The 26,264-nt window shown below is 42.9% G+C and overlaps 1 protein-coding gene across 5 annotated transcripts in view; it reads left to right on the forward strand.

The window, feature by feature from the left end:
• Nucleotides 1-1,713: 1,713 nt before the first annotated feature.
• cux2b (cut-like homeobox 2b) overlaps nt 1,714-26,264 on the forward strand; it is a 130,641-nt gene continuing 106,090 nt past the window's right edge. For 2 of the 5 annotated variants that reach the window (XM_023978981.2, XM_023978983.2), the window contains exon 1: nt 1,715-1,990. In XM_023978981.2, the coding sequence (XP_023834749.1) occupies nt 1,928-1,990 (63 nt within the window). In that variant the 5' untranslated portion in view covers nt 1,715-1,927. Of the gene's footprint in view, nt 1,991-26,264 lie in introns of all 5 variants that reach the window. The other 3 variants (XM_023978982.2, XM_023978984.2, XM_023978985.3) reach the window with 2 other exon arrangements.

A 26,264-nucleotide genomic window follows, 5' to 3' on the forward strand; every position in this document is an offset into this window, starting at 1 on the left:
GCTGAAAAACATCCCTACGGCATGATGCTGCCACCACCATGCTTCACCGTAGGGATGGTGCCAGGTTTCCTCCAGACGTGACGCTTGGCATTCAGGCCAAAGAGTTCAATGTTGGTTTCATCAGACCAGAGAATCTTGTTTCTCATGGTCTGAGAGTCTTTAGGTGCCTTTTGGCAATCTTCAAGCAGGCTGTCCTGTGCCTTTTACTGAGGAGGTGCTTCCGTCTACCATAAAGGCCTGATTGGTGGAGTGCTGCAGAGATGGTTGTCCTTCAGGAAGGTTCTCTCATCTCCACAGAGGAACTCTGGAGCTCTGTCAGAGTGACCATTGGGTTCTTGGTCATCTCCCTGACCAAGGCCCTTCTCCCCCGATTGCTCAGTTTGGTTGAGCGGCCAGCTCTGGTGGTTCCAAATTTTAAGAATGATGGAAGCCGCTGTGTTCTTGGGGACCTTCAATACTGCAGACATTTTTTGGTACCCTTCCCCAGATCTGTGCCTCGACACAATCATGTCTCGGAGCTCTACAGACAATTCCTTCGACTTCATGGCTTGGTTTTTGCTCTGACATGCACTGTCAACTATGGGACCTTATATAGACAGGTGTGTGCCTTTCCAAATCATGTCCAGCCAATTGAATTTTGTTGTAGAAACATCTCAAGGATGATGAATGAAAACAGGATGCACCTGAGCTCAATTTTGAGTCTCATAGCAAAGGGTCTGAATACTTATGTAAATAAGGTATTTCTGTTTTCAATTTTTATACATTTGCAAAAATTTCTAAAGACCTGTTTTCACTTTGTCATGATGTGGTATTGTGTGTAGATTGATGAGGAAAAACATGTATTTAATCCATTTTAAAATAAGGCTGTAACATAACAAAATGTGGAAAAGTCAAGGGGTCTTAATACTTTACAAATGCACTCTATGCCTTTTTACCAGTATGTATCCCAGATAGATAGGCCTACTTGTATTTTGTCTATGCCTGCATTATAGGCCTACCCACTTTTTCTGAAACCCAGTTAACCCACCATACACCAGCCACTGTTCAGAGATCAAATATAGATCCAGTTGTTAGATTGATCCATTCATTTTCACATATGAATTAATATTAATAATAAAAAAACATATTTTGTATGGAAATGTGAAATATATATAATCGGTGACAGCAATAGGCCTATATGTAGGAATCATTTAGCAAAGTTTAGACAGTGGAAGGTTAGTTAAAGTTATTATTTCAAATTAGGCAAACTATATAAGCAGTTTTGCAGTATTATTTCACATTTTGACATTGGCACAGAGTAAACAATTTTGTATTCGTTCACCAGCGTAGGTGGATGCATTCGCAATGGTTACGATCTGCGCCGCTTGCTTCTGATGAGCAGAAATACAAATGCACTTCATGGGTTTAGATTTTTCAGTGCATAGCCTAGTCTACCCATTCACTGTTATTTGTAGCATAAGCTAATGGAAGGAGAGGTGTAAACATACATAGAGGTAGACTATGTTAGGACTCATGATATGGACGCAACTGTTTTATTCATACTATTGTAGACGGATTTCCATAAACACAATATGCATAGGTCACATTGTTGTTCTCTTCCCCTTTTCCAGACGGTTGTGGTCAACCCCTTACGTCAGTATTGATAACTTTGCCAAACCAAAATCAAGTGCAATTGTCCAGTTAATATCCGGGACTGCACAAATGCATGGATATTCTTTTTTTATGTAGAAAAGAACACTCGGGGTCCACCGGGATATCACTGCTTTTTAACAAACATATTTGTGTTAGTTCAGTGGACGTTCATGTGTTCATTATTATTTTTGTTCAAGTAGAACGAGTAGCCTTATCGTAAACGTTGTTAGCGAGGGGAATCCAGCCCACATATTTATTGCAGCCGCTGAAAAAAAATCTCTTCAATATCCCCAAGATGGCCGCCGATGTGGGATCGATGTTTCAATATTGGAAGAAATTTAATCTACGGCGGCTTCAGGTTAGTGTTATCCTTTACCCTTCTGGTTATATCTGTTCATATAACATTATGTACTTTAAAATTATGTGAAATGTGTAAACTGTGGACGAATTGAGAAAGAAATCGGCGGCGTTGCATTGATAGTTATTAGAAATTGATCCTCTTCTGCCTTTGTTCAGTTCAATCATTGATCAGCGATGGAGCACCGACCATAGAGTAGCACAGGCGCACTGTATAGCCTTCGCTCTGCGTTCACCGCTGGGATCAACACCACCGACTTAACCCTTATATTTTTTATACGATTCTCTCTTTATAGTGCTCATCATGGTGTAGATAGAGAACGGAAACTTTTTATGCCCTCATGAATTTAGCTCCGAGGACGTAACTTTTTACCAGCTTAATGTTTTATTCTATTTGTACATGATGGTCGTGCATTCTACTGCAGCTATTTAGCGACATTTGGTTCTACTTTATTTTCTATGTATGATAAAAATGTTGTCTTTCGTTTTTGATATAAATCAACTTTGTTTGCACAATTAGATTGATGAAAGTTTTTTTTTCTGTTCATCTGCTAAATAATCTTGATCGCTTATTCAAGCTATATAACCAGGCTAATTGATTGTCTGTTTGTTATTTCTCTTTTAGACTATAACCCAATCAGAAAACTAGAAGATAGGCTTAGTCTACCTATGATGTTATCATGTAGGCTATTTAGGCTATTGGCCATTCCGGTGGTGCGCGTTGAAACATGCGTGTAAAATGATTATAGTGTGTAGACTATAGATGCAGGCTAAATGCAAAGCGTGATCAATGATCAATAGTCAGACATCTGAATGATGTTTTTACAAAATAGACAGCCCATATTTTGACTTGGTTATCACAAAGTTGTCAATGATCCAGTCGGTTTTACAAACTTGTCTAGTAAATTGACAAATAGTTTCACAATATATTGCTGGCTTCCTATATAGCATATGTTATAGCGTTTATAATGAACCGGTTTCAATAACATTTCGGTAACACTTGACATCACTAAAAAGCCACAGTGTTGACGATGTAATTCGCCTATCTGTGCGTCTCGGTACGAAATAAGGTTTTCAGTTTTCAGCCCGGTTCCCTTATCTCAAGCCGCATTGTGAGCACTAGCCTATTCGGGCAAGGACTGTGTAATTGTATTCCCCGCTAATGTTTGTAAATCAGGCTCGGCCAGCGCAAGGGCACTGTCTGCCGTATGATTGATGTTCTGTAACATGAGAAATGACAGGAGCATGGCAAGTCAGGTCCTGCGGAAAAGCCTACGGAGAAGAAATCAGAGCTGATTGTTATTCTGCCCCCCAATCGCTAGACTACTCATATAGTCGGGGATCCAAAGGGCGAGTTGAGCTATGTTGTGTTACGTAGGGGTTCATTCACATCTTGCCTGTTAGCCTACAAAATAGCATGCTTTTACATCATTCGTTTGCTGCAACCCTGTATTAGTGGCCAATGTTAGAATCAAATGTCCAATGTAAGGACCGTTTTTCAGGTTTCAGCAGACTAATTAAAATGAGAAAATTCAATTTTTCCTACCTGAACGAGGTCTGAAAGCTTTTGTGCTAAGATTAGCTCAAAAATAAAGTATTTCCAACCAAAAAGATCCAGATATCTATGACAACGTTGAGGAATGTCACTGATCTTCTGTGTAACATAGTAATTCTAACTTATGTTATTTTTACTACTACATTGAAATTGATTAGTGCATTGTTGGGTTTAGAGCTGTCAAGAAAGGCATTTCACTGTACTTGTGCACATTACCTTAACTTGAAAACGTAATGTTTATAATGCAAGGTTGAAAAGAAGAACATGTCTAACGTGTCGTTTCTGAATAATATTACTCAATAGAAACATCTTGGAAATCCCAATATTGATGTCAGTCATGTTGGAGTTTCTGTAGTGAAGAAAACACTTTAGAATCTATAGAAATGACTATAAAACATATATATATATATTATATCAGTGTACATATATATATATATATATACACACTGAGTGTACAAAACATTAAGAACAGCTTCCTAATATTGAGTTGCAGTCACATTTAACAAGTGACATCAATAAGGGATCATATTTTTCACCTGGATTCACCTGGTCAGTCTATGTCATGGAAAGAGGTGGTGTCCTTCTACACTCAGTGTATATTGTAGCTCTATACCTACAGTCGTTTATGAATTATTCTATTAATCAACTGTCACTGACAGAAATGATTTCCCCATAACATTTAGGCTGCAATTTATATGTCTGTCCAGGGTCAAAATCATCTTATATTTTGTGCATTGCTAGTTTGATGCCATGGTTTTCCATAATTGTCAAGGTCGTATTTGCATATTGACAATTTGAAATTCAATTCATATTATAAAGGATACCAGTGGCAATCTATATCTGGAGATCACCACCAGCAAAGGGTAATAACGTGCTTATAAACTAAGTGAGACATAATTGAAGCTCAGGGGAGATCTTTTAGTTTATTCTTGCTCTTTGGTATACCGATGCCATAGGAAAAAAACATGTCACATGGCATGTTACATTATCAGAGTACCTTCATTGTGGCTTCATTTCAATTCACCATCCTGATGTCTATTTTAAAGAACATTGCTATGAATCATCTATTCCAGATCAAAGTGTGACATGCCCCTCTGATTCACAGACAGACTTTAATCCATCACCCTTTCAGTGCTATTATCAATATCAACAAACAGGATTGTGAAATATACCATGTCTATGAACTACATTTCTGTGGTAGAATAGTCTGAGATGAATGATTCATCCACAGCTTTGTAAAAACAGGACAGGGAAAGTGAGAGCATGGAAGTGGAGTGACCTTGGTTCTCGCTGGCCGCAGGTCACATGGCCATTGCCGCGGTAATCATTCACACCAGCCAGATGGCATTTCTGTTGGCGACCATGGAAAAGGACGGGTCAGGAGCTGTCCTGCCAGCTCCTGCCAGGCCCAAGCCAATTCTCAGCCAATAGGGAGAAAGCCCAGGAGATCATTCAGCCAGTAGGGAGCATTCTCAGACCTAAGGTGAGGTCCGACTACAAGAGGACACAGTTTACGAGAAGTTATTACATTGTAATAACATTGTGCATTGTATTCGTATATAAAGTCACACATTAGCTCTCCAAAATAAAATTGAGGAAATATCATGTATTTAGAAGATTATTTCTTTAAAGTAATCAACTATCAATCAGGTACATTTTGAAGTGTAATGCAATGCGGTTTTTCAAAGTTTCAAGTAAGCGTATCCAAATGTACTCACTAACTTTAGTTTAATATCATTACTGTGGTCCCAGTTTATATTCAATTCATTCGAGGATCCCTCTGTTGTCTTAAAGTGATATAATTCTGTGTTCATTTTATATGGTTTATTAGCAATATGCTTTTTTGATGCCATTTTCCAGCCCCATGCATCTCCATACTCTTCTCTCCATCATTCTCTGAGGGATTGAGTCTAGATCAGGAACAAAAGGCTGTGATTGTTCTACATTTAGCATGACTCAGGCACTCTCGTGTCAGCTCTAATCCACAGACAGAGACAACAGTATTGCCAAACAGTGAAATTGCTTTGCATCCTGTGAGCCTGGCTGCTTTCTCTGTACGCTGTTTGCTAGCAGCTCCCGCCCCCCTAAACCCAACCCTGCAATCTGAAATTGGCTGTGAAAACAGCTCTCTGTTTCTCTTTCATTCATGCTTTAATACTTTTGTTTTTGTAACACTAGGCGCTACCATAATCTAATAATTTACCGGAAATGCCAGGTCTAGGGCACTATAGGGTTGAAAGGAGGGTTAGGATTTGTGTCCTGAGAAAACTGTGTCCAATGAGTGATCTATAAAGGAGGGGAGGGGGGAATAGCTCCTGAGGCATCCATTGATAGCCTCAACAACAAACAGCATGGGCAACCCAGGGAGGCAGCATGGGTGGAGACAGAGCCCCAGGGAATGCAATGAGAAAATGCACACAAAGACAGACACACTCTTGCACACACATACATGCACACCTGTGCACTTTTTAATATATTTTATTTAACCTTTATTTAACTAGGCAAGTCGGTTAATAACAAATTCTTATTTACAAGACGGCCTACCCCGGTCAAACCCTAACCCGGACGAGGCTTGGCCAATTATACACCGCTCTATGGTACTCCCAATCATGTCCGGTTGTGATACAGCCTGGAATCGATCCAAGGTCTGTAGTGATGCCTCTAGCACTGAGATGCAGTGCTTTATCCGCTTCGTCACTCGGGAGCCCCACTTACCTCCTCCATAGGGTACATATTAATCACGTAAGGACAGCCATACTCATGCACGCAAGGTAATGCAGATGTGCAGATTTTTATTGACTCACTCCCACATACAAACACATGCAGAGTCAGAGATGGATGCTAAGCTTTGAAGCTGACCTCAAATGCTAAACAGAATGTTACTAGAGTAAGGGGAAGATATGTCCATCCCTTTAGAGCTGTCACTGCAATCTCCTCTTTGACTGACCTCTCTCAAAAGGCCTCAGTGGATTAAGCATCATTTTAAAAAGCAGTGGGACATAAGCTGCAGCATCACCACCACAGGTCTGTGTTGCATCCCGTACCCTGCTAGATAAACATTCTTCAAACATGCTTTCACACCTCCTTCTCATTGGGAGATATCAGAAGGTTAACGTCTGTCATGGTCTCGTTTACCATAAGCCCCTCTCTTATTCTTTGACAGTGAATACAAAGCAAATAAGAATATAGATAGCTTTTACAGGACTAGCTGGGGTAAATTGAGTTGTGAAATCCAGGAGCCATAACACGGGTACATAAAATGCAGGCAACATTTGAGAGAGAAGTGAAACTGACTTCAGCATTAAGCTGTTTAACCTCTATGTAGCATTAGTGGTAGAGACTTCAAAGCAGATGCTTCAGCATTTGGAGCGGAATGACAAATGGGTTTAGAGACAGCTACGGTGAGCATTCCCACAGAAAGAGTAGACCTGTCATTAATGTCAGCTTAATCACTTTGACCTTCCTTCAAGCAGATTTCCATACCCGCCATCCACAGCCATTTTGCCTCATTCATCTCCCTGTTTGCAGAATAAGTACACTCGGTTTGTTATGGGTGCGTGAGGATGTCTTTGTAATGATGATAAGTTCATGCTTTCACTAAACTCGAAGTAGGCTTTCTTTTTTGAACGGTGTGAGACAATTTCTAACAAGGATCTACATTTGGATATTATTATTATTAAGAATCATAGATTAGTTTCTGATCATCTGTTCATGACCCTTAGGATTCTCTTCCGGTGTCTCACCCTCTGCTTTAGCATTCAGACCTACCTAAAAGCCCTATCCTATCCAAAGCCTGCACCCCAATTTTTCAGCAGTAATCCCCATTTGGTAGTTGACAGTGCTTTCTCGCAAAAGGCATGATCTATTTCATGTTCCTGTTTCTTTTATTCCGCTGCTCCTAGACTGAAGCAATTTCATTGCAGGAGTAAATAACCAGGTTTAACAAAACTTCAGGGACACATTACTCTGCAGGAGGCAGGCTCTTCTTCCTTAGCACTGCGTCAGGCAAGCGGGCGAGGGGAGACGGAAGATTCAGGGGAGAGGTAATGGCTCATCGGTATGGGTATAAATCTGTGTCCTCTCTCCCTGCTGACAGCCAGTCCCCTGCCCAGCGAGTCCATATTGAGCGGTGTCTCTACAGTGGCCCCTCTTTATTTGTTTTGACTGTGACGGCATTGCAGACGTATTGAACACCAAGCCTTTCTTTTTCATTTTACTGAGCTTATATTGAATCCCTTCAATTCTCCTCCGTTCTCTCTATCTTTCTCTCTCTCGTCCCTATTCCACCCTTCCTCTGCTGTATTTGGCAGGGCTTTAGTGGCTTTAATTCATTCCCTCTATTGTCCATTTTGTCCTTCAGGGATAAAAAAAAGAAGGAACCCTGGTTTTTGTGTGAGAGCTGGGCTTTGTATGGTGTATGATGTGTGGTGGTGATGCTGGCGGGCCTGTTCTGTTGTGCAGCGGAGGTGAGCATAGTGTGAAGGGTGCTCCTGGGCCCATAAGCTCATGAGATCAATGCTTCCCTGCTCTTCTCAAGGGTCTCTATGGGGATCCCGGGGCTCTTATTATGTGTCTTTGCTCAAAGTGTTTACTGGAGAGGAGGAATACGGTGGGCTCTGCGTTGTACATCTTTCTAGGGCCCATTTGTCCTCATTTAAACAGAAGAGGGAAGACCTGAGAAAAGATGGTCCCTCTCTTTCAATGGTTCTTTTGAGAATCCAAACTGCGTTTGTTATCGCTAAGCAGATGTCCTCCATTTTATAGAAATAATACAAAAGGTGGGTTACAGCAAAAACAGATGGATCAGGCTTGTTATGTTAGCCAGTCCTGTCTTTGTGCAGCTGCTACCCCCGCTCCAGTTAATTACTATCTTATTCATCTCCAACAATGGGAGCAGGATAGAATAAATCTGAGAAGAGTTCTGCTTTTTTACTACGAAAGGTGCAGACTGGGACCGTGAAGCGAGCGAGTGGCTTTAAGAGGAACAGTTTATCATTTTTAATGGAGAGGAACAGGAAGTGTAGACGTGAAGCGCTGCTCTATGATTAATACACCGCCTCACTCGAGAAAAAGAGAGACCAAGTCTATCTCTCCATCCAGGCTACTGTTTCCCTGACGCCACTACTGCTCTTGTCATATCTCTTCTTTGGTGATTTCTGCTTTTTATAAAGTCATGAGGAAAATGCATTTGTCTTGTCGCTGAACTTCCATCTAAGTAACAGTTAACATGGGAGGAGATATCTTTCTGCTACTCGCCATACAAATGTAGACTAAACAATAGTGTCTTTCATTCATTCATTGGGTCCTTGATTGATGTCTTGCTCTGTCTATGAACATTGATGGGTTTTAAGATGTATTCGCTTTAGTGGGTAAATGGAGACTCAGCTTAGACTGATTGCCCCCTCACATTTGGCTCCTTTACCTTTTTCTAATTGATTGCTTTTGGCCTAAGTAGTCGAACAACATAGACCGCAAATGTACATAAAAAAAAGTGAATGTGTTTCATAAGGATTTATTTATAGTGTGTTTCCTTAATGATCTGACTGATGAAGTCACTATGTCCTGAGGGATGAAAGAGAGCAATGTCCCAGAGATCAGTTCTGCCCCCAACATAGCCATGCTCCCCGCTCCCCATTCCACACGCCTTCGTTTCCATGCAACCACTTCTTTTGGAATCGCAACTGATGTCATTCTTCTGTTGTCACTTTCTAATTTATTTTGGTGGCGGAGGACGTTGGGGGTATTGATTGTGTGTTGCGACTGTGTTAGCAGCTCTGCGCGTGTGTAAAGTAGGCCCTAAGGCAGTCTCTCTTTCTGCTAGTTTCAAGGTGGCTCCTGAACTCTCTAATCGGAATTAAATATGCAATCTTTCATGGCAACAGGGTCACTGTTTTTGCATTATAATGTGGTCACAGACTCAGTTAAAACAAAGGGACTGTTCAGGCATTTTGAATCGTAATTAAAAATAAAATAAAGGAGAAGAAGAACAAAGAGCAGAATTGAATCGCTCCTTTTCAATTTCCCTTGTTAGTCTCTTACTGCATTCCCCTATAGTTTTTCCCCTTTTTCCAGATAAATTTTATATATTATCTCTCTCTCGCTGTCTCTCTTGCTCCCTCTCTCTCTTGCTCCCTCTCTCTCTTGCTCCCTCTCTCTCTTGGTCCTTCTCTCTTTTGCTCCCTCTCTCTCGCTCCCTCTCTCCCTCTCCCTCTCTCCCTCTCTCGCTCCCTCTCTCGCCCCTCTATCCTTCCACTACCACCTTCTCTCTCTCTGCGCGCTCCTCCCTCCCTTACACAGTCTCTTTTCTCTCCGCTCACTCATTTCTCTCTCGCATCCCTCCTCTATCTCTCGCTCCCTCCCTCTCTCCCTCCTCATCGCTCACCTCCCTCCCGCTCTTGTCCCTCTTCGGTCTGTTCGTTTCTCTCGGGCTCTCCGCGGTCTTCTCGCTCACCTCTCTCCGCTCTCTCTCTCTGCTCTCTTCGTCTCCCCTCTCTCCTCTCCTCTCTCTCTCTCTCATCTCTCTCTCTCTGCTTCTCTCCGCTCTCTCCTGTCTCTCTCCTCTCTCTCTCCCCCTCTCTCTCCCCAGCTCCTCCTCCCTCCCTCCTTCCTCCCTCTCGCTCTCATCTCTCTCTCTCCTCGCTCTCTTCCTCTCGTCCTCTCCTCTCTCCCTCTCCTACTCTCTCTCTCTCCGTCTCCATTGTCTCTACTCTCTCTCTCTCTCTCTCTCCTCTCTCTCTCTGACTCTCTTCTCTCTCTCTCTCCTCCTCTCTCTCGCTTCTCCCGGTTACGTCTGCTCTTGGCTCGCTCCCTTCTCTCTGGCTCGCGGAGCTCTCCTCCTCTCTCTCTCTCGCTGGTCCGGCTCCCAGTATCCTCCTCATGGCTCGCTCCCTCCTCTCGCCTCTCTCTCTGGCTCTCTCTCTTCTCTCATCTCTCCTCTCTCTCTCTTCTCCTCTCTGCGATCTCGTCCCTCTCTCTACACTTCCCCTCCCTCCTCCTCGCCTCCCTCCCTCCTTGCTCCTCGGTCTCTCGGCTACTCCTCTCTCATCGACTCCACTCCTCTCTCGGCTCCCCTCTCTCGGCCTCTCATCTACCGCTCTCGCTCCTCCCTCCCTCCGCTCTTCTCGCTCTCTCCTCTCTCGCTCTCTCTCTCTCAGCTCCCTCCCTCTCTCTCTCTCTGCTCTCTCTCTCTCTTCATCTCTCTCGCTCTCCTCTCTCGACTTCGCTTCATCGCTCTTCGCTCTCGCTCTCTCTCTCTCTCTCTCTCTCTCTCCTCTGCGGTTTTCCCCAGACAGGTTCTACAGTGTTTTAGAGGGGATGGATTTAATTGCTCTGTGGGGATTGGTTGGCTGTACCGGGCTCGGCTGTTTAATTAGTGTACCCTGCCGGGATTGGTTTAATGCTTCATGATCTTGAAATTGTCTGATTGTTCAGCCCTCAGGGGACTCTCTCTGCCTACGTAGGCCAGCAGGTTTAGCTAAACGTTGCTCCAGGCTTCTGCAGGATGGGGCTGGAGGAAGAAAACCCTGAAGAGAAGAGCAGGAATAGGGAGGTTTAAACCTAAGGGCCATGGCCTTTATTATGACACCAGTGGACCTATTGCTGAACAGGGCAGCATTTAAGGCGCATCCCTTACCCTAGGTGTTCTCTCTCCTCACATCAGGAGTTGTAGCTTTAGGCAGCATGACCGTCTTTGCACAGAGGATGAGTTCATGTTGCTCTCAAATTGCATGTGTGTGCATAATATGAAGCACATTTTTGGAGTGACTGAGGAATTTTGTGGTGCATGAATGTTATATTTATATATATATATATATATATATATATATATATATATATATATATATATATATATAGCACATGCTCATTATCCATAGCCATACTACACACAAAACAACTGTGATTTACACCACATATTTACAACTTGCTTGCAATGCTTGTGTATAAAATGTGTATTTAGGACACATTTGACATTGGTTGTTGTATTTTGTCTATTACTGTTTTCCCAGTGTTTTGAATGTTGATCGTGCGTCTCCCCCACCTTTTTCTTTGTTGTGACATCGCCAGCAGGAGAACCCACGTGGATCTCTGAGTTATGTGCAGAGTCACTTTGAGGGAAAGAGATGTGGAAATTGCATTTGTGTAAATGGGAGAGATGTGTGTCCTGTATAGCCTGGGATGCCCTTGGTTGGGTTCAATCATGGCAGGGATGTTGACCTCAACAGTAACTGTTCTTGGCATCAGATGCAGGATAAGCAGAGAGCGCGTGCAGTGGCAGAGAGTGGAAGTAAATAGGCCTATACCTATTGAAGGCTGAACTCATTCCGCTTCATCAAGCACTCTCTCTCTCTCAAAGAACTCAACCTTGAAGTTCATGAATCTCTTTTGGATGATATTATAAATATGCCGCTCAACACCAGCCTGGACTTTATTGTCTATTTGTCCTCTCAATTGACAATGGCTTGATGCTTGAGTACACTTTCATCTGGGAGCAGTCCGTTTGTGAATATGAACTTACTCCCCTCTCTGCCGTTGCTACTTTGACTTGATATGTGTTTTGCTGTTGTTGATCGGCTAATCTCAGGAATACACAGGGGGGGGTTGTAGTCTCCACTGGCAGTTTCTCCTGTAGTTGCTCATCCCTTAGAGAGAGAGGGCGGGATGCACTGGAACATGGTCGCCAAGGTGATAGATAGAACTCATGGTGATGGGACGGTTGCCAACAGTGTACCCCACCCTTGTGCCTCACCCTCTCGCCCTGATTACTGAATGACTCTCTGCCGTGGTGGGGGTGCCACTCTAGCTGTTTTAATTGTCTGTGTGATGATAAGGGGGTAAGTGTATGGAGTCAGTAATCAAGGGGGTTGCCCAGGCGAGCTTTTGAATTCCTCCTAGTGAACATCATTTGAAGAGTTATCCTCTAATTTGATTTATTCAGTTATGTTTGATATGAAGTGAACTCTCTCTACAGCTGAGTGATTTTTATTTAGATAGCACGTGGCGGTAGACGGCACCATTAAAACATATTGCAAATACCAATAGAAATGATCAGCAGCCGGGTTTATGTGTTGGCTGAAATATGAAAGGGAGGATGCACCCAGTGTAACCATGTGTGGATCCATGGCAACAGTCAATAACACCAGCTTATTATAAATGCCCCCAAAGAGTTAATGTTCTGGCACCGGTTTTCCTTTAGAGATAAAAGTATTAGTGGACCTTGGCCTCACTGCCCATAGCCTTTTGGGCAGGGTGTGAACCTGGCGTCCGTCTAGACGTGCAGCATCATTAACCCGCTGTGACCTCAGCCACTGATGAATTCGCTCTCACATCCCCTGCAGCCCTGTGCTATGGCCCCTCCTCCCCTCCTCCCTCCACGGGTGACTCCGCTGGGACCCAGGGCTCCTCTGGACTGGCCATTAGAGCCACTACCCTCCTCTGCCACGCATAAATAGACGTGGTGGCCGTAGCCTCTACTAGACTGCTGAATAATTCAGGGCGTCTGGGCCGTGTCTGGTCCCGGGGTGCTAAGGGACGTGTGCTGCTGGGGTGCATGGTGCAAAGGGCTGTGTGGGGGTGCAGGGGTTAATGACAGGTCTGCCTCTATGTCAGCTGCTGACCCCCCCCCACCACCACTACCCCAACTCCACCCTATGAAAGAATCCTGTTCAGTTGATTAGATTTTTTCGAAATGGATCAATTTTTAATCAGCTTAGCATCTGACTACGGTCAATACCATTGTTGCTGGGAAGACAGTTGCCGGACAGCCATCTTTATTTACAGGAATGTTTTTTTTTTTACTGTATGCAGATCCAGAGACAGAAAACGGCTAAGTCAGGCCGTGCACCACTGCAGCAAATCTACCTCTCTTCAGTTTTCCATATTGAAGGTGTAGTAGGGTGTCTATTTCTGTAGGAAAACACAGTAGTGGACAATCATTATTATATGTGTGCGTCCAATAGAGAGGTCTTTATCATATCTGCCTTGGCTTCTCTCAACCATTTGCATGCGCATAAACGTTGAGTAGGACTGAGGAGCCAGCGAACTAGCTGTAATACTGCCATCAAATTTTCATAGAGCCATGGGGAGACTCTTAACATGTTAAATAATGAGGCCTATAAACCCGATGTTCAATGCCCACTCCACAACTGCTGTCAGAATCTATTGATGACTCAATATCTACAGAGAAATACGAGTCGTTTTTCATTTCGTTTGCTCTTTTATTATCACTCTTCTCAATTGCTCTCAAATATCGCCTGTGTCTCAGTTTAAGGATGCTTCAGCATAATTCATTATTAAAGTACACATATTGTATTTAAATATGGCATTGTGCAAAGATGAACAATAGTTGGTATCACTTTAAAAGGTTCCTTTCTTACTGACTTGGGAAGCTGTTTTTGAGTCTTTGTGAAACGGTCGTTTTCCTCTATTCACTCTCTGATTCTACAACTGTGGAAGCCGGGCTTTTGAATTCCAAGTTGATTGCATGCCTGGTTTTCTTTTAAAACCTTCTAACTTATTACTTTTGTACCACTATTGAGACATCATTGTTTGACATAGAGAGATATGTGCACTTAGTGTTTAAGTTGAGGAATGGCAGTTGTGAAACTGAAACAGACTTATTTCTTTTGAATCAGACACGACTAAAAATGGACTCTCAGGAAAGGTGTGACATACAGTGCCTTCAGAAAGTATTCACACCTCTTGACTTTTTCCGAATGTTGTTGTATTACAGCTTGAATTTAGATGTTGTGTAACAGGCCTACACACTATACCCCATCATGTCAAAGTGGAATTATGTTTTTAGAATTCTTTACAAATTAATAAAAAATGAAAAGCTGAAATGTCTTCAGTCAATAAGTATTTAACCCATTTGTTATGGCATGCCTAAATAAGTTCAGGAGTAAAAATTAGCTTAACAAGTCACATAATAAGTTGCATGGACTCATTCTGTTTTTTTTAATGTCTACCTCATCTCTGTACCCCACACATACAATTATCTGTAAGATCCCTCAGTCGAGCAGTGAACACAGATTCAACCACAAAGACCAGAGAGGTTTTCCAATGCCTCGCAAAAAAGGGCACCTATTGGTAGATACAGTTGAAGTCGGAAGTTTACATACACCTTAGCCAAATACATTTTTAACTCAGTTTTTCACAATTCCTGACATTTAATCCTAGTAACAATTCCTCTCTTAGGTCAGTTAGGATCACAACTTTATTTTAAGAATGTGAAATGTCAGAATAATAGTAGAGAGAATGATTTATTTCAGCTTTTATTTCTTTCATCACATTCCCAGTGGGTCAGAAGTTTACATACACTCAATTAGTATTTTGTAGCATTGCCTTTAAATTGTTTAACTTGGGTCAAACGTTTCGGGTAGCCTTCCACAAGCTTCCCACAATAAGTTGGGTGAATTTTGGCCCATTCCTCCTGACAGAGCTGGTGTAACTGAATCAGGTTTGTAGGCCTCCTTGCTCGCACACACTTTTTCAGTTCTGCCCACACATTTTCCATGGGATTGAAGTCAGGGCTTTGTGATGGCCACTCCAATACCTTGACTTTGTTGTCCTTAAACCATTTAGCCACAACTTTGGAAGTATGCTTGGGGTCATTGTCAATTTGGAAGACCCATTTGCGACCAAGTTTTAACTTCCTGACTGATGTCTTGAGATGTTGCTTCAATATATCCACATAATTTTCCTTCCTCGTGATGTCATCTATTTTGTGAAGTGCACCAGTCCCTCCTGCAGCAAAGTACCCCCACAACATGATGCTGCCACCCCCGTGCTTCACGGTTGGGATGGTGTTCTTCAGCTTGCAAGCCTCCCCCGTTTTCCTCCAAACATAACGATGGTTATTATGGCCAAACAGTTCTATTTTTGTTTCATCAGACCAGAGGACATTTCTCCAAAAAGTACAATCTTTGTCCCCATGTGCAGTTGCAAACCATAGTCTGGCTTTTTTTATGGCGGTTTTGGAGCAGTGTCTTCTTCCTTGCTGAGCGGCCTTTCAGGTTATGTCGATATAGGACTCGTTTTACTGTGGATATAGATACTTTGTACCTGTTTCCTCCAGAATCTTCACAAGGTCCTTTGCTGTTGTTCTGGGATTGATTTGCACTTTTAGCACCAAAGTACGTTCATCTCTAGGAGACAGAACGCTTCTCCTTCCTGAGCGGGTATGACGGCTGCGTGGTCCCATGGTGTTTATACTTGTGATACTTGTGATACAGTGGATTATAAGTGAAATAATCTGTCCGTAAACAATAGTTGGAAAAATGACTTGTGTCATGCACAAAGTAGATGTCCTAACCGACTTGCCAAAACTATAGTTTCTTAACAAGAAATTTGTGGAGTGGTTGAAAAACGGGTTTTAATGACTCCCACCTTAGTGTATGTAAACTTCCGACTTCAACTGTAGGTAAAAATAAAAAACAGTTACAGAGTTTAATGGCTGCGGTAGGAGAAAACTGAGTTACTCCACAATACTAACCTAAATGACAGAGTGAAAAGAAGGAAGCCTGTACAGAATAAAAAATATTCCAAAACATGCATCTGGTTTGCAATAAGGCACTAAAGTAAAACTGCAAAAAATGTGGCAAATAAATCAACTTTTTGTCTTGAGGCAAATGTTTGGGGCAAATCCAACACAACACATCACTGAGTACCACTCTTCATATTTTCAAGCATGGTGGTGGCTGCATCATGTTATGGGTATGCTTGTCATCAGCAAGGACGGAATATAGCTAAGCACAGGCAAAATCCTAGAGGAAAACCTGGTTGAGTCTGCTATCCAACAGACACTGGGAGACAAATTCACTTTTCAGCAGGACAATAACCTAAAACACAAGGGCAAATATTCACTGGAGTTGCTTACCAAGACGACATTGAATGTTCCTGAGTGGCCTAATTACAGTTTTGACTTAAACCAGCTTGAAAATCTATGGAGAGACTTGAAAATGGCTGCCTAGAAATGATCAACAACCAACTTGACAGAACTTGAATATTTATTTTTAACAATGATGTGCAAATATTGTACAATCCAGGTGTGTAAAGCTCTTAGAGACTTTCCCAGAAAGACTCACAGCTGTAATCACTGCCGGAGGGGATTCTAACATGTATTGACTCAGGGGTGTGAATACTTATGCAAAATAAGATATTTCTGTGTTTCATTTTCAAAAATGTCAAAAAACAGGTTTTCACTTTGTCATTATGGGGTATTGTGTGTAGATGGGTGAGATTTTTTTGTTGATTTCATCCATTTTGATATCAGCCTGTAGCCAACAAAATGTGGAATAAGTCGGTAAGAATACTTTCTGAAGGCACTACGTTCAAGATACATTCTCAGTATGCACAGTATTTCAATAGCATCTATCTAACATGCTGCTGACTATCAATTAGATTGTCAATTTCCATTTGTACACACTCTAGAGCACACTGTGTCTCTTCCCACCATGTCACTGCTGATATTTGGTTCCTCTCTTGTGCACCAGCAGTGTGTCTCCATTGTCTGTTTGTCTGCTTAATATGCAAAGGCTTTCATTCAGGGAGTCATTTTGGACCAGTGTAAACGAACCGGCCACAATGATTAGCTGGGGCTGGGTAGCAAGTGTCCATCAGTGCATCTAAGTACATTTTGAGCTCATCAACCCTCAGGGCTGGCCCTGAGACTGGTCTGTCAGGTCCACAGAGCATTCTTCAGACACACACTGTTTTTTCAAATTCCTAAACATTGCCATAAGTTTAAATATAAAAGTGAATCTACTCAAAAGGGATATTTGCATAGTTACTTTCATGCATGCATTAAGAGTCTAATAAATGCCCTCAGTACATTAAATACATCTTTGATTCATACATGTACAGTATGGATATGCCTGTTTTAGATGGCTGGATTGATTAATTGATTACCTAGCTTTTTACCAGTGAGAAGCATTTCGACAAAAGATACAAACACAGTTCATTGTCATAGCAACAGCATGTGAATGCGTTAGACAGTAGAGGGTCAGGTGGTTTGTGGATTTCTTGCCAATGGTGATGTTTTTTCATAATATCGATAAGAGAGGAGCCAGTGCCTGAATTTACAGCAAATGAGTAAAGTTGTCTGAATTTACACTGCTGTTTTGTTATTTTTTTTCTATATATGTTTACAAATCGTGCTTCAGGGTGGCACCATAAACGTCCACAGGAAAATAGCAGCCTTATTTATTGGAACATTTTAGCTTCAGTTCAATAGCAGTAGTCTGAGGGCTGGGATACTGAGGGAGTATCTGGAGGAGGAGGAGCCTGGCTTGGCGTCAGCTCCACTGACAAGATCTTATTTACCGTCCAGATCTATGACTCATTTTATGTACTTAATCGTAAAGCACTGAGATTTATCGAAGGGAACGGGACAGTGGGGAATACCCCAGGAGACACACTGATTGAGCCCCTTCTCCCCTGGCCTGCTTCTGGCTGCCTGGCTGCAGCAGGTATAACTGAACTGGAACATGTATGAGCCATTTCTGAGAAGATGGGAAGAGCATTTGACTGCAGATGAGGAAGTCCATATTTCTGGCAGATATGGACAGCTGATTTCTCATCTAATAAAGCAGAGGGTCGTAAAAATCGGATAGGTTTATGGTGGGCTGCAGTGACCCCAGCAGTGCTAACAATGCATTGGCTAACTGGGCTGTCTGAGTGTGGGGTGCAGGGATGGGTGGATGACCACTGGACAGAATGCCCTACTTGCTGCCATTGTTAAAGTCATGTGTTTAGGCTACTATCTTCTCTGGTGGGCTTTCATTTCTGCAGACTGCAGGCCTCTCATCTGCACTATAAAATAAGGTCTTTGGATGATTGACTTTGTCTCATTGTTCTGGTTGTTTCATGGATGGAAAATGTAGATACTGTAAATTAGACTAGATTTACTACATGGAAATGTATAGAGAAATTGACTAACTCTGTATTCAGGAAGACATAAAACCAATGACTAAGACTTAAAGTAGCCTGGTCAATTCAATAAATGCTAGCAAGGGTTAGTAAACTTCCAGTTTGGGGCGGCAGGTAGTCTAGTGGTTAGAGTGTATGGGCGGCAGGTAGCCTAGTGGTTAGAGTGTAGGGGTGGCAGGTAGCCTAGTGGTTAGAGTGTAAGGGTGGGCAGGTAGCCTTAGGTGGTTAGAGTGTAGGGGTGGCAGGTAGCCTATGTTAGAGTGTAGGGGCGGCAGGTAGCCTAGTGGTTAGAGTGTAGGGGGCGGTCAGGTGCCTAGTGGTTAGAGTGTAGGGGCGGCAGGTAGCCTAGTGTAGAGTTAAGGAGGGGCGGCAGGTAGCCTAGTGGTTAGAGTGTAGGGGCGGCTTATCTTTAGTCCCTTCGTGGTTAGAGTGGGTAAGGGGTGGCGGTGTAGCCCTAGTGGTTAGAGTGTAGGGGCGGCAGGTAGCCTAGTGGTTAGAGTGTAGGGGTGGCAGGTAGCCTAGTGGTTAGAGTGTTGGACTTGCAACCGAAAGGCTGACAAGGTAAAATTCTGTCATCCTTCCCCTGAACAAGGCAGTTAACACACTGTTCCTAGGCCGTCATTGAAAATAAGAATTTATTCTTAACTGGCTTGCCTAGTTAAATAAAGGTAAAATAAATAAATATAAATAAAACTTCCAACCTGTTCCATTCCATTCACTAGTTTGGTGTAATTTAGATCTGTCCACAAATTTAGTTTGAAAACATTGATTAAGTAATGTGTGAAAACGATCCACAGTGGCGTGACTCTCTCTCTATCATTCCATACTACAGTATGCCTAGTAGTGACGGGGGGAAAAATCGATACAGTTACATATCGGGATATTATTTTTGACGATATATCGTGTCTTTTTGACTATATTCTTTTTGCGCTAGTTTGCTGTACCTGCACCAGAACGCTAGTGTTTTTCCATCTTCTTTTTAAATAGGGAGACAATTTGTTTTCAGCATTTTTATTTCCATGACTGATCAAAACTCATTTTCTCATGGCTCTCTCTTGTCTCTGCAGCAGACAAATAGTGAGTAATATGTTTGGAACATTGAATCTCAACAAAATCACAGTATCGAATCACGTTACATATAGAATCGTGAAAATCGCAACACATACCGTATTGGCACCTAAGTATCGTGATAATATCATATTGTGAGGTCCCTGGCAATTCCCAGCCCTAATGTCTAGTAGAAGTGTGAGATAGAACAATAGGGGTTATTGTAATACCGCCTTTGTTCTGACACGTGCTCTCTCAGACTCAGAGCCTATTTTCTATGCGTGCCGAAAATTAAAATTTAAATGTAATTGTTGTGCATGCTGTTTAATCCAATAACCATCTGATGTAACAAACTACTATAATATCTCTCAGCATACTTAATTGGACTGGACTTAGCCCTGTCACTTTTTATTAACCTCTGTTGCAAAGGGAGAAGGGCTTCACTAATCTGCCATTGTTGGGTTTGGCAGTCTGTAGCTAGTGCAAAACAGATTTGGCAGTCAGCACGAAAGTAAAGGCTTTATAATGACGATGGGGCCCAAACTGCTATTTGAGCTTATTAAATCTAATAATGTAATGGCGCTTTGAATTAGGAGGTGAATGGAAGGGGATTGTGGTGATCTGGCAGGGCTTATTTTGGGGGCTGGCTGAGGGTGGGTGTTCCCTTCCTGTGTTCCTTTCTCTCATACCATTTCGCCCACTTCTCCCACTCGAAATTGGCAAACAATTTAATCCCTAATGGCCTTTAAATCCGAATGTTGTGTCTGTTTGCTAAAATGTTTTGTCTGGTAGAGCCAGTATCCAGTGTATATGTTGGAGATAATTTAATTTTGTCTATTTTGGTAGTGTTGTATCAGAAATGATACATCAGCATTATGAGGAGGTGATTAACTGGGGGAATTCAGTCTCCTGTGACAAGCTGACCTCCTACTGTACACTACATTACAGCAAGGCAGCATCTGCAGCGTCATCACAGCACTTGACTCCTGTGTCCCCTCTGAATGCAATCCTGTAACTTCAACAGAAAGCTGATGGCCAGCTTGCATGCCCTCCTCCTCATCATCCACAGTGGACGAGGTCTCAGCTCGAGATAAAGCAGCAGTTATTTCTCATGTGCTTTGCTCATTTAGTCAGTTTGACTGTTCCACTTATTTAGTGTTTTCTGACTTGCTGAGCTTGAAGGGATCTGAGTGCCATTTCACAGTCAGATCTGAGTTGTGTTGATTGAATTAGACAAAGTCAGAAGATAACTAAGAACCGCAAGGCACTGCAAAACGGTCTGCTCCCAAACTGGTGAAAATGAGACGCTGGGTTATATCAGTTGACACCCTACCTCCTAGAGCTGGAGCCATTTCTCCCCTCCCTTTCATGTTTATCCAAATAGAATTAATCACAAACCCTAAAAATCCTGCTCCTGACAGTGCAAGACATTTGCAAAGCTTTGTTTCCTTCTTTCACATAAGCATTTTATGACTTTAAGCTTCCAACTGTAGTTTAGTATAAACACCACAGAGGTGTATGTGTCAAAGTGTACTGTGCATGATAAGTACAGCGCCAGGGCTGTTTCTTTCGCTACAGTGGCTTCAGAAAGTATTCACACTTTTCCACATTTTATTATGTTACAGACTGAATTCAAAATGGATTAAATAGAGATTGTTTTGTTTCTGGCCTACACACAATACCTCATAATGTCAAAGTGGAATTATGTTTGTAGAAATTTTTACAAATGAATTAAAAATGAAAATGTGAAATATCTTGAGTCAATAAGTATTCAACCCCTTTGTTATGGCAAGCCTAAATAAGTTCAGGAGTACACATTTGCTTAACAAGTCACATAATAAGTTGCATTGCCTCACTCTTTGTGAAATAATAGAGTTTAACATCATTTTTTTATGACTACATCATCTCTGTACCCCACACATACAATTATCTGCAAAGTCCCTCAGTTGAGCAGAGAATTTCAAACATAAAGACCAGGGAGGTTTTCCAATGCCTTTCAAAGAAGGGCACCTATTGGTAGATGGGTAAAAAAAAAAAAACAAACAGACATTGAATATCCCTTTGAGCATGGTGAAGTTATTAATTACACTTTTGATGGTGTATCAATTCACCCAGTCACTACAAAGATACAGGCGTCCTTCCTAACTCAGTTGCCGGAGAGGAAGGAAACCGCTCAGGAATTTCATCATGAGGCCAATGGTGACTTTAAAGCAGTTACAGAGTTTAATGGCTGTGGTAGGAGAACTGAGGATGGATCAACAACATTGTACTATACTGTAGTTCAAGGGGGGCAAAGTACTGCCCGCCGGGCACTTCAATCCGGCCCACGAGACATAATCTTTTATTTTCTTCATGGTATCCAATTGGTAGTTACAGTCTTGTCCCATCGCTGCAACTCCTGTACGGACTCGGAAGAGGCGAAGGTTGAGAGCCATGCGTCCTCAGAAACACGACCCAGCCAAGCTGCACTGCTTCTTGACACAATGCCCACTTAACCCGGAAGCCAGATGCACCAATGTGTCAGAGGAAATACCATACACCTGGCAACCATGTCAGCGTGCTGCCAAACCCTCTCCTAACCCGGACGACGCTGAGCCAATTGTGGGCCGCCTCATGGGGCTCCCAGTCACGGCCACCTGTGACACATCCTGGGATCGAACCCGGGTCTGTAGTGACGCCTCAAGCACTGCGATACAGTGCCTTAGACCACTGCGCCACTCAGGAGGCCCCCACAAATTGAATTTAACAAACAATTGGTCCCCCCAAAAATACGTCCCTCCGTTGAATTTCAAAATCCTGATGTGGCCCTCGAGCCAAAACGTTTGCCCACCCCTGCTGTAGTTACTCCAGAATACTAACCTAATTGACAGAGTGAAAAGAAAGAAGCCTGTACAGAATAAAAATTGTCCAAAACATGCATCCTGTTTGCAACTAAAGGCACTAAAGTAATACTGCAAAGAAATTGGCAAAGCAATTCACTTTTTGTCCTGAATACAAAGTGTTATGTTTGGGGCAAATCTAATACAACAAATTACTGAGTACCATTCTCTATATTTTCAATCATAGTGGTGGCTGCATCATGTTATGGGTATGCTTGTAATCGTTCAGGACTGGGGAGTTTTTCAGGATAAAAAAGAAATGGAATGGAGCTAAGCACACCCAAATCCTAGAGGAAAACCTGGTTCAGTCTGCGTTCCACCAGACACTGGGAGATGAATACACCTTTCCGCAGGACAATAACCTAAAACAAAAAGCCAAATCTACACAGGAGTTTCTTACCAAGAAGACAGTGAATGTTCCTGAGTGGCCGAGTTACAGATTTGACTTAAATCTACTTATAAAAATCTATGGCAAGATCTGAACATGGTTGTCTAGCAATGATCAACAACCAATTTGACAGAACTTGAAGAATTTTGAAAAGAATAATGGGCAACTGTTGCACAATCCAGGTGTATAATTCATACTGGTTATCGAACACTGACACCTCTTCACATATCTCCTGGTTGTCACATACGCCCACTTTATGTAGCTTCACTGTGCACTGGTAATCTTTTCTGTTCTTGATAACAGATCATTGATGGTGACCGGCACAGATTTGATGCTTTCTGACCTTGATATTCTTGGCTATCCCTAGTCTTCTGCCTATTTGTTCATGAGCAACCAGACCTGGCCAGACCTTGTGTCTCACCAATAAACATATATATAAACTCAGCAAAAAAATAAACGTTCTCTCACTGTCAACTGCGTTTATTTTCAGCAAACTTAACATGTGTAAATATTTGTATGAACATAACAAGATTCAACAACTGAGACATAAACTGAACAAGTTCCACAGACATGTGACTCACAGAAATTGAATAATGTGTCCCTGAACAAAGGGGGGTCAAAATCAAAAGTAACAGCCAGTATCTGGTGTGGCCACCAGCTGCATTAAGTACTGCAGTGCATCTACTCCTCATGGACTGCACCAGATTTGCCAGTTCCTGCTGTGCGATGTTACCCCACTCTTCCACCAAGGCATCTGCAAGTTCCCGGACATTTCTGGGGGGAATGGCCCTAGCCCTCACCCTCCGATCCAACAGGTCCCAGACGTGCTCAATAGAATTGAGATCCAGGCTCTTCGCTGGCCATGGCAGAACACTGACATTCCTGTCTTTATAGGAAATCACGCACAGAACGAGCAGTATGGCTGGTGGCATTGTCATGCTGGAGGGTCAGCTCAGGATGAGTCTGCAGGAAGGGTACCACATGAGGGAGGAGGATGTCTCCCCTGTAACGTACAGCGTTGAGATTTTACTGCAATAACAACAAGCTCAGTCCGATGATGCTGTGACACACCGCCCCAGACCATGACGGACCCTCCACCTCCAAATTGATCCTGCGCCAGAGTACAGGCCTCGGTGTAAGGCTCATTCCTTCGACAATAAACGCGAATCCGACCATCACGCCTGGTGAGACAAAACCGCGACTCGTCAGTGAAGAGCACTTTTTGCCAGTCCTGTCTGGTCCAGCAACGGTGGGTTTGTGCCCATAGGCAACGTTGTTGCCGGTGATGTCTGGTGAGACCTGCCTTACAACAGGCCGACCACCCGTTAGTCCAGCCTCTCTCAGCCTATTGCGGACAGTCTGAGCACTGATGGAGGGATTGTGCGTTCTTAGTGTATCTCGGGCAGTTGTTGTTGCCATCCTGTACCTGTCCCGCAGGTGTGATGTTCGGATGTACCGATCCTGTGCAGGTGTTGTTACACGGTCTGCCACTGCGCGGACGATCAGCTGTCCGTCCCGTCTCCCTGTAACGCTGTCTTAGGCGTCTCACAGTACGGACATTGCAATTTATTCCCCTGGCCACATCTGCAGTCCTCATGCCTCCTTGCAGCATGCCTAAGGCACGTTTACACAGATGAGCAGGGGCCCTGGGCATCTTTCTTTTGGTGTTTTTCAGAGTCAGTAGAAAGGCCTCTTTAGTGTCCTAAGTTTTCATAACTGTGACCTTAATTGCCTACCGTCTGTAAGCAGTTAGTGTCTTAACGACCGTTCTACAGGTACATGTTCATTAATTGTTTATGGTTCATTGAACAAGCATAGGAAACAATGTTTAAGCTCTTTACAATGAAGATCTGTGAAGTTATTTAGATTTTTACGAATTATCTTTGAAAGACAGGGTCCTGAAAAAGGGACATTTCTTGGCTGATTTCTTTTGATTTTCCCATGATGTCAAGCAAAGAGGCACTTAGTTTGAAGGTAGTCTTTGAAATACATCCACAGGTACACTGACTCAAATGATATCAATTAGCCTATCAGAAGCTTCTGAAGCCATGACATCATTTTCTGGAATTTTCCAAGCTGTTTAAAGGCACAGTCAACTTAGTGTATGTAAACTTCTGACCCACTGGAATTGTGATACAGTGAATTATAAGTGAAATAATCTGTATGTAAACAATTGTTGGAAAAATTACTTGTGTCATGCACAAAGTAGATGTCCTAACCGACTTGCCAAAACTATAGTTTGTTAACAAGAAATTTGTGNGACTTGCCAAAACTATAGTTTGTTAACAAGAAATTTGTGGAGTGGTTGAAAACGAGTTTTAATGACTCCAACCTAAGTGTATGTAAACTTCCGACTTCAACTGTATATATTTTTTTTTGTGTGTGTATTTTACCCCCTTTTTCTCCCCAATTTCGATCTCGTCTCATCGCTGCAACTCCCCAATGGGCTGAGGAAGCGAACGTCGAGTCATGCGTCCTCCAAAACATGACTCGCAAATCCGCGCTTCTTAACACCCGCCCGCTTAACCCGGAAGCCAGCCGCACCAATGTGTCGGAGGAAACACTGTTCAACTGACGACCGAGGTCAGCCTGCAGGCGCCCGGCCTGCCACAAGGAGTTGCTAGAGCGTGATGAGCCAATTAAAGTCCCCCGGGCCAAACCTGGGTCTGTAGTGATGCCTCTAGCACTGCGATGCAGTGCCTTAGACCGCTGCGCCACTCTTGAGGCCCTCTATCCAGTTTTTCTGTCCCCAGTTGTTTTATGTTCATCCTGCTCTCTTATTGTCTTGACTTTACAGTTCTTATTTGATACCGTGTTTATAAGACTCAAAACCTCATACACAGGAAACACAGACATGATGATTAACCACCCAAGCATCATTCTCTGAACTAGAGCCTTTTCCACTATATATGCAAAAGTTTGTGGACACCCTTTCAAATTAGTCGATTCAGCTATTTCAGCCTCAGCTGTTGCTGACAGATGTATAAGATCAAGCACAGCCATGCAATCTCTATTGACAAACATTGGCAGTAGAATGGCCTTACTGAAAAGCTCAGTGACTTTCAACGTGGCATCGTCATAGGATGTCACCTTTCCAATTAGTCAGTTCATCAAATTTCTGCCCTGCTGGAGCTGCCCCGGTCAACTGTAAGTGCTGTTATTGTGAAGTGGAAACTACTAGGAGCAACAATGGCTCAGGCGCGAAGTGTAGGCCACACAAGCTCACATAGCTGGACCGCCGAGTGCTGAAGCACGTAGCGTGTAAAAGTCGTTTGTCCTCAGTTGCAACACAAGAACTGTTCGTCGGGATCTTCATGAAATGGGTTTCCATGGCCGAGTAGCCGCACACAAGCCTACGATTACCATGTGCAATGCCAATGCCAAGAAACGTGTTCTTTGGAGTGATGAATCACGCTTCACCACCTGCCTGCCCGACGGACGAATCTGTGTGTGTGGTTGGCGGATGCCAGGAGAACGCTAC

The sequence above is a fragment of the Salvelinus sp. IW2-2015 genome, linkage group LG33 (assembly GCF_002910315.2).
Source record: "Salvelinus sp. IW2-2015 linkage group LG33, ASM291031v2, whole genome shotgun sequence".
NCBI classification, from domain to species: domain Eukaryota; kingdom Metazoa; phylum Chordata; class Actinopteri; order Salmoniformes; family Salmonidae; genus Salvelinus; species Salvelinus sp. IW2-2015.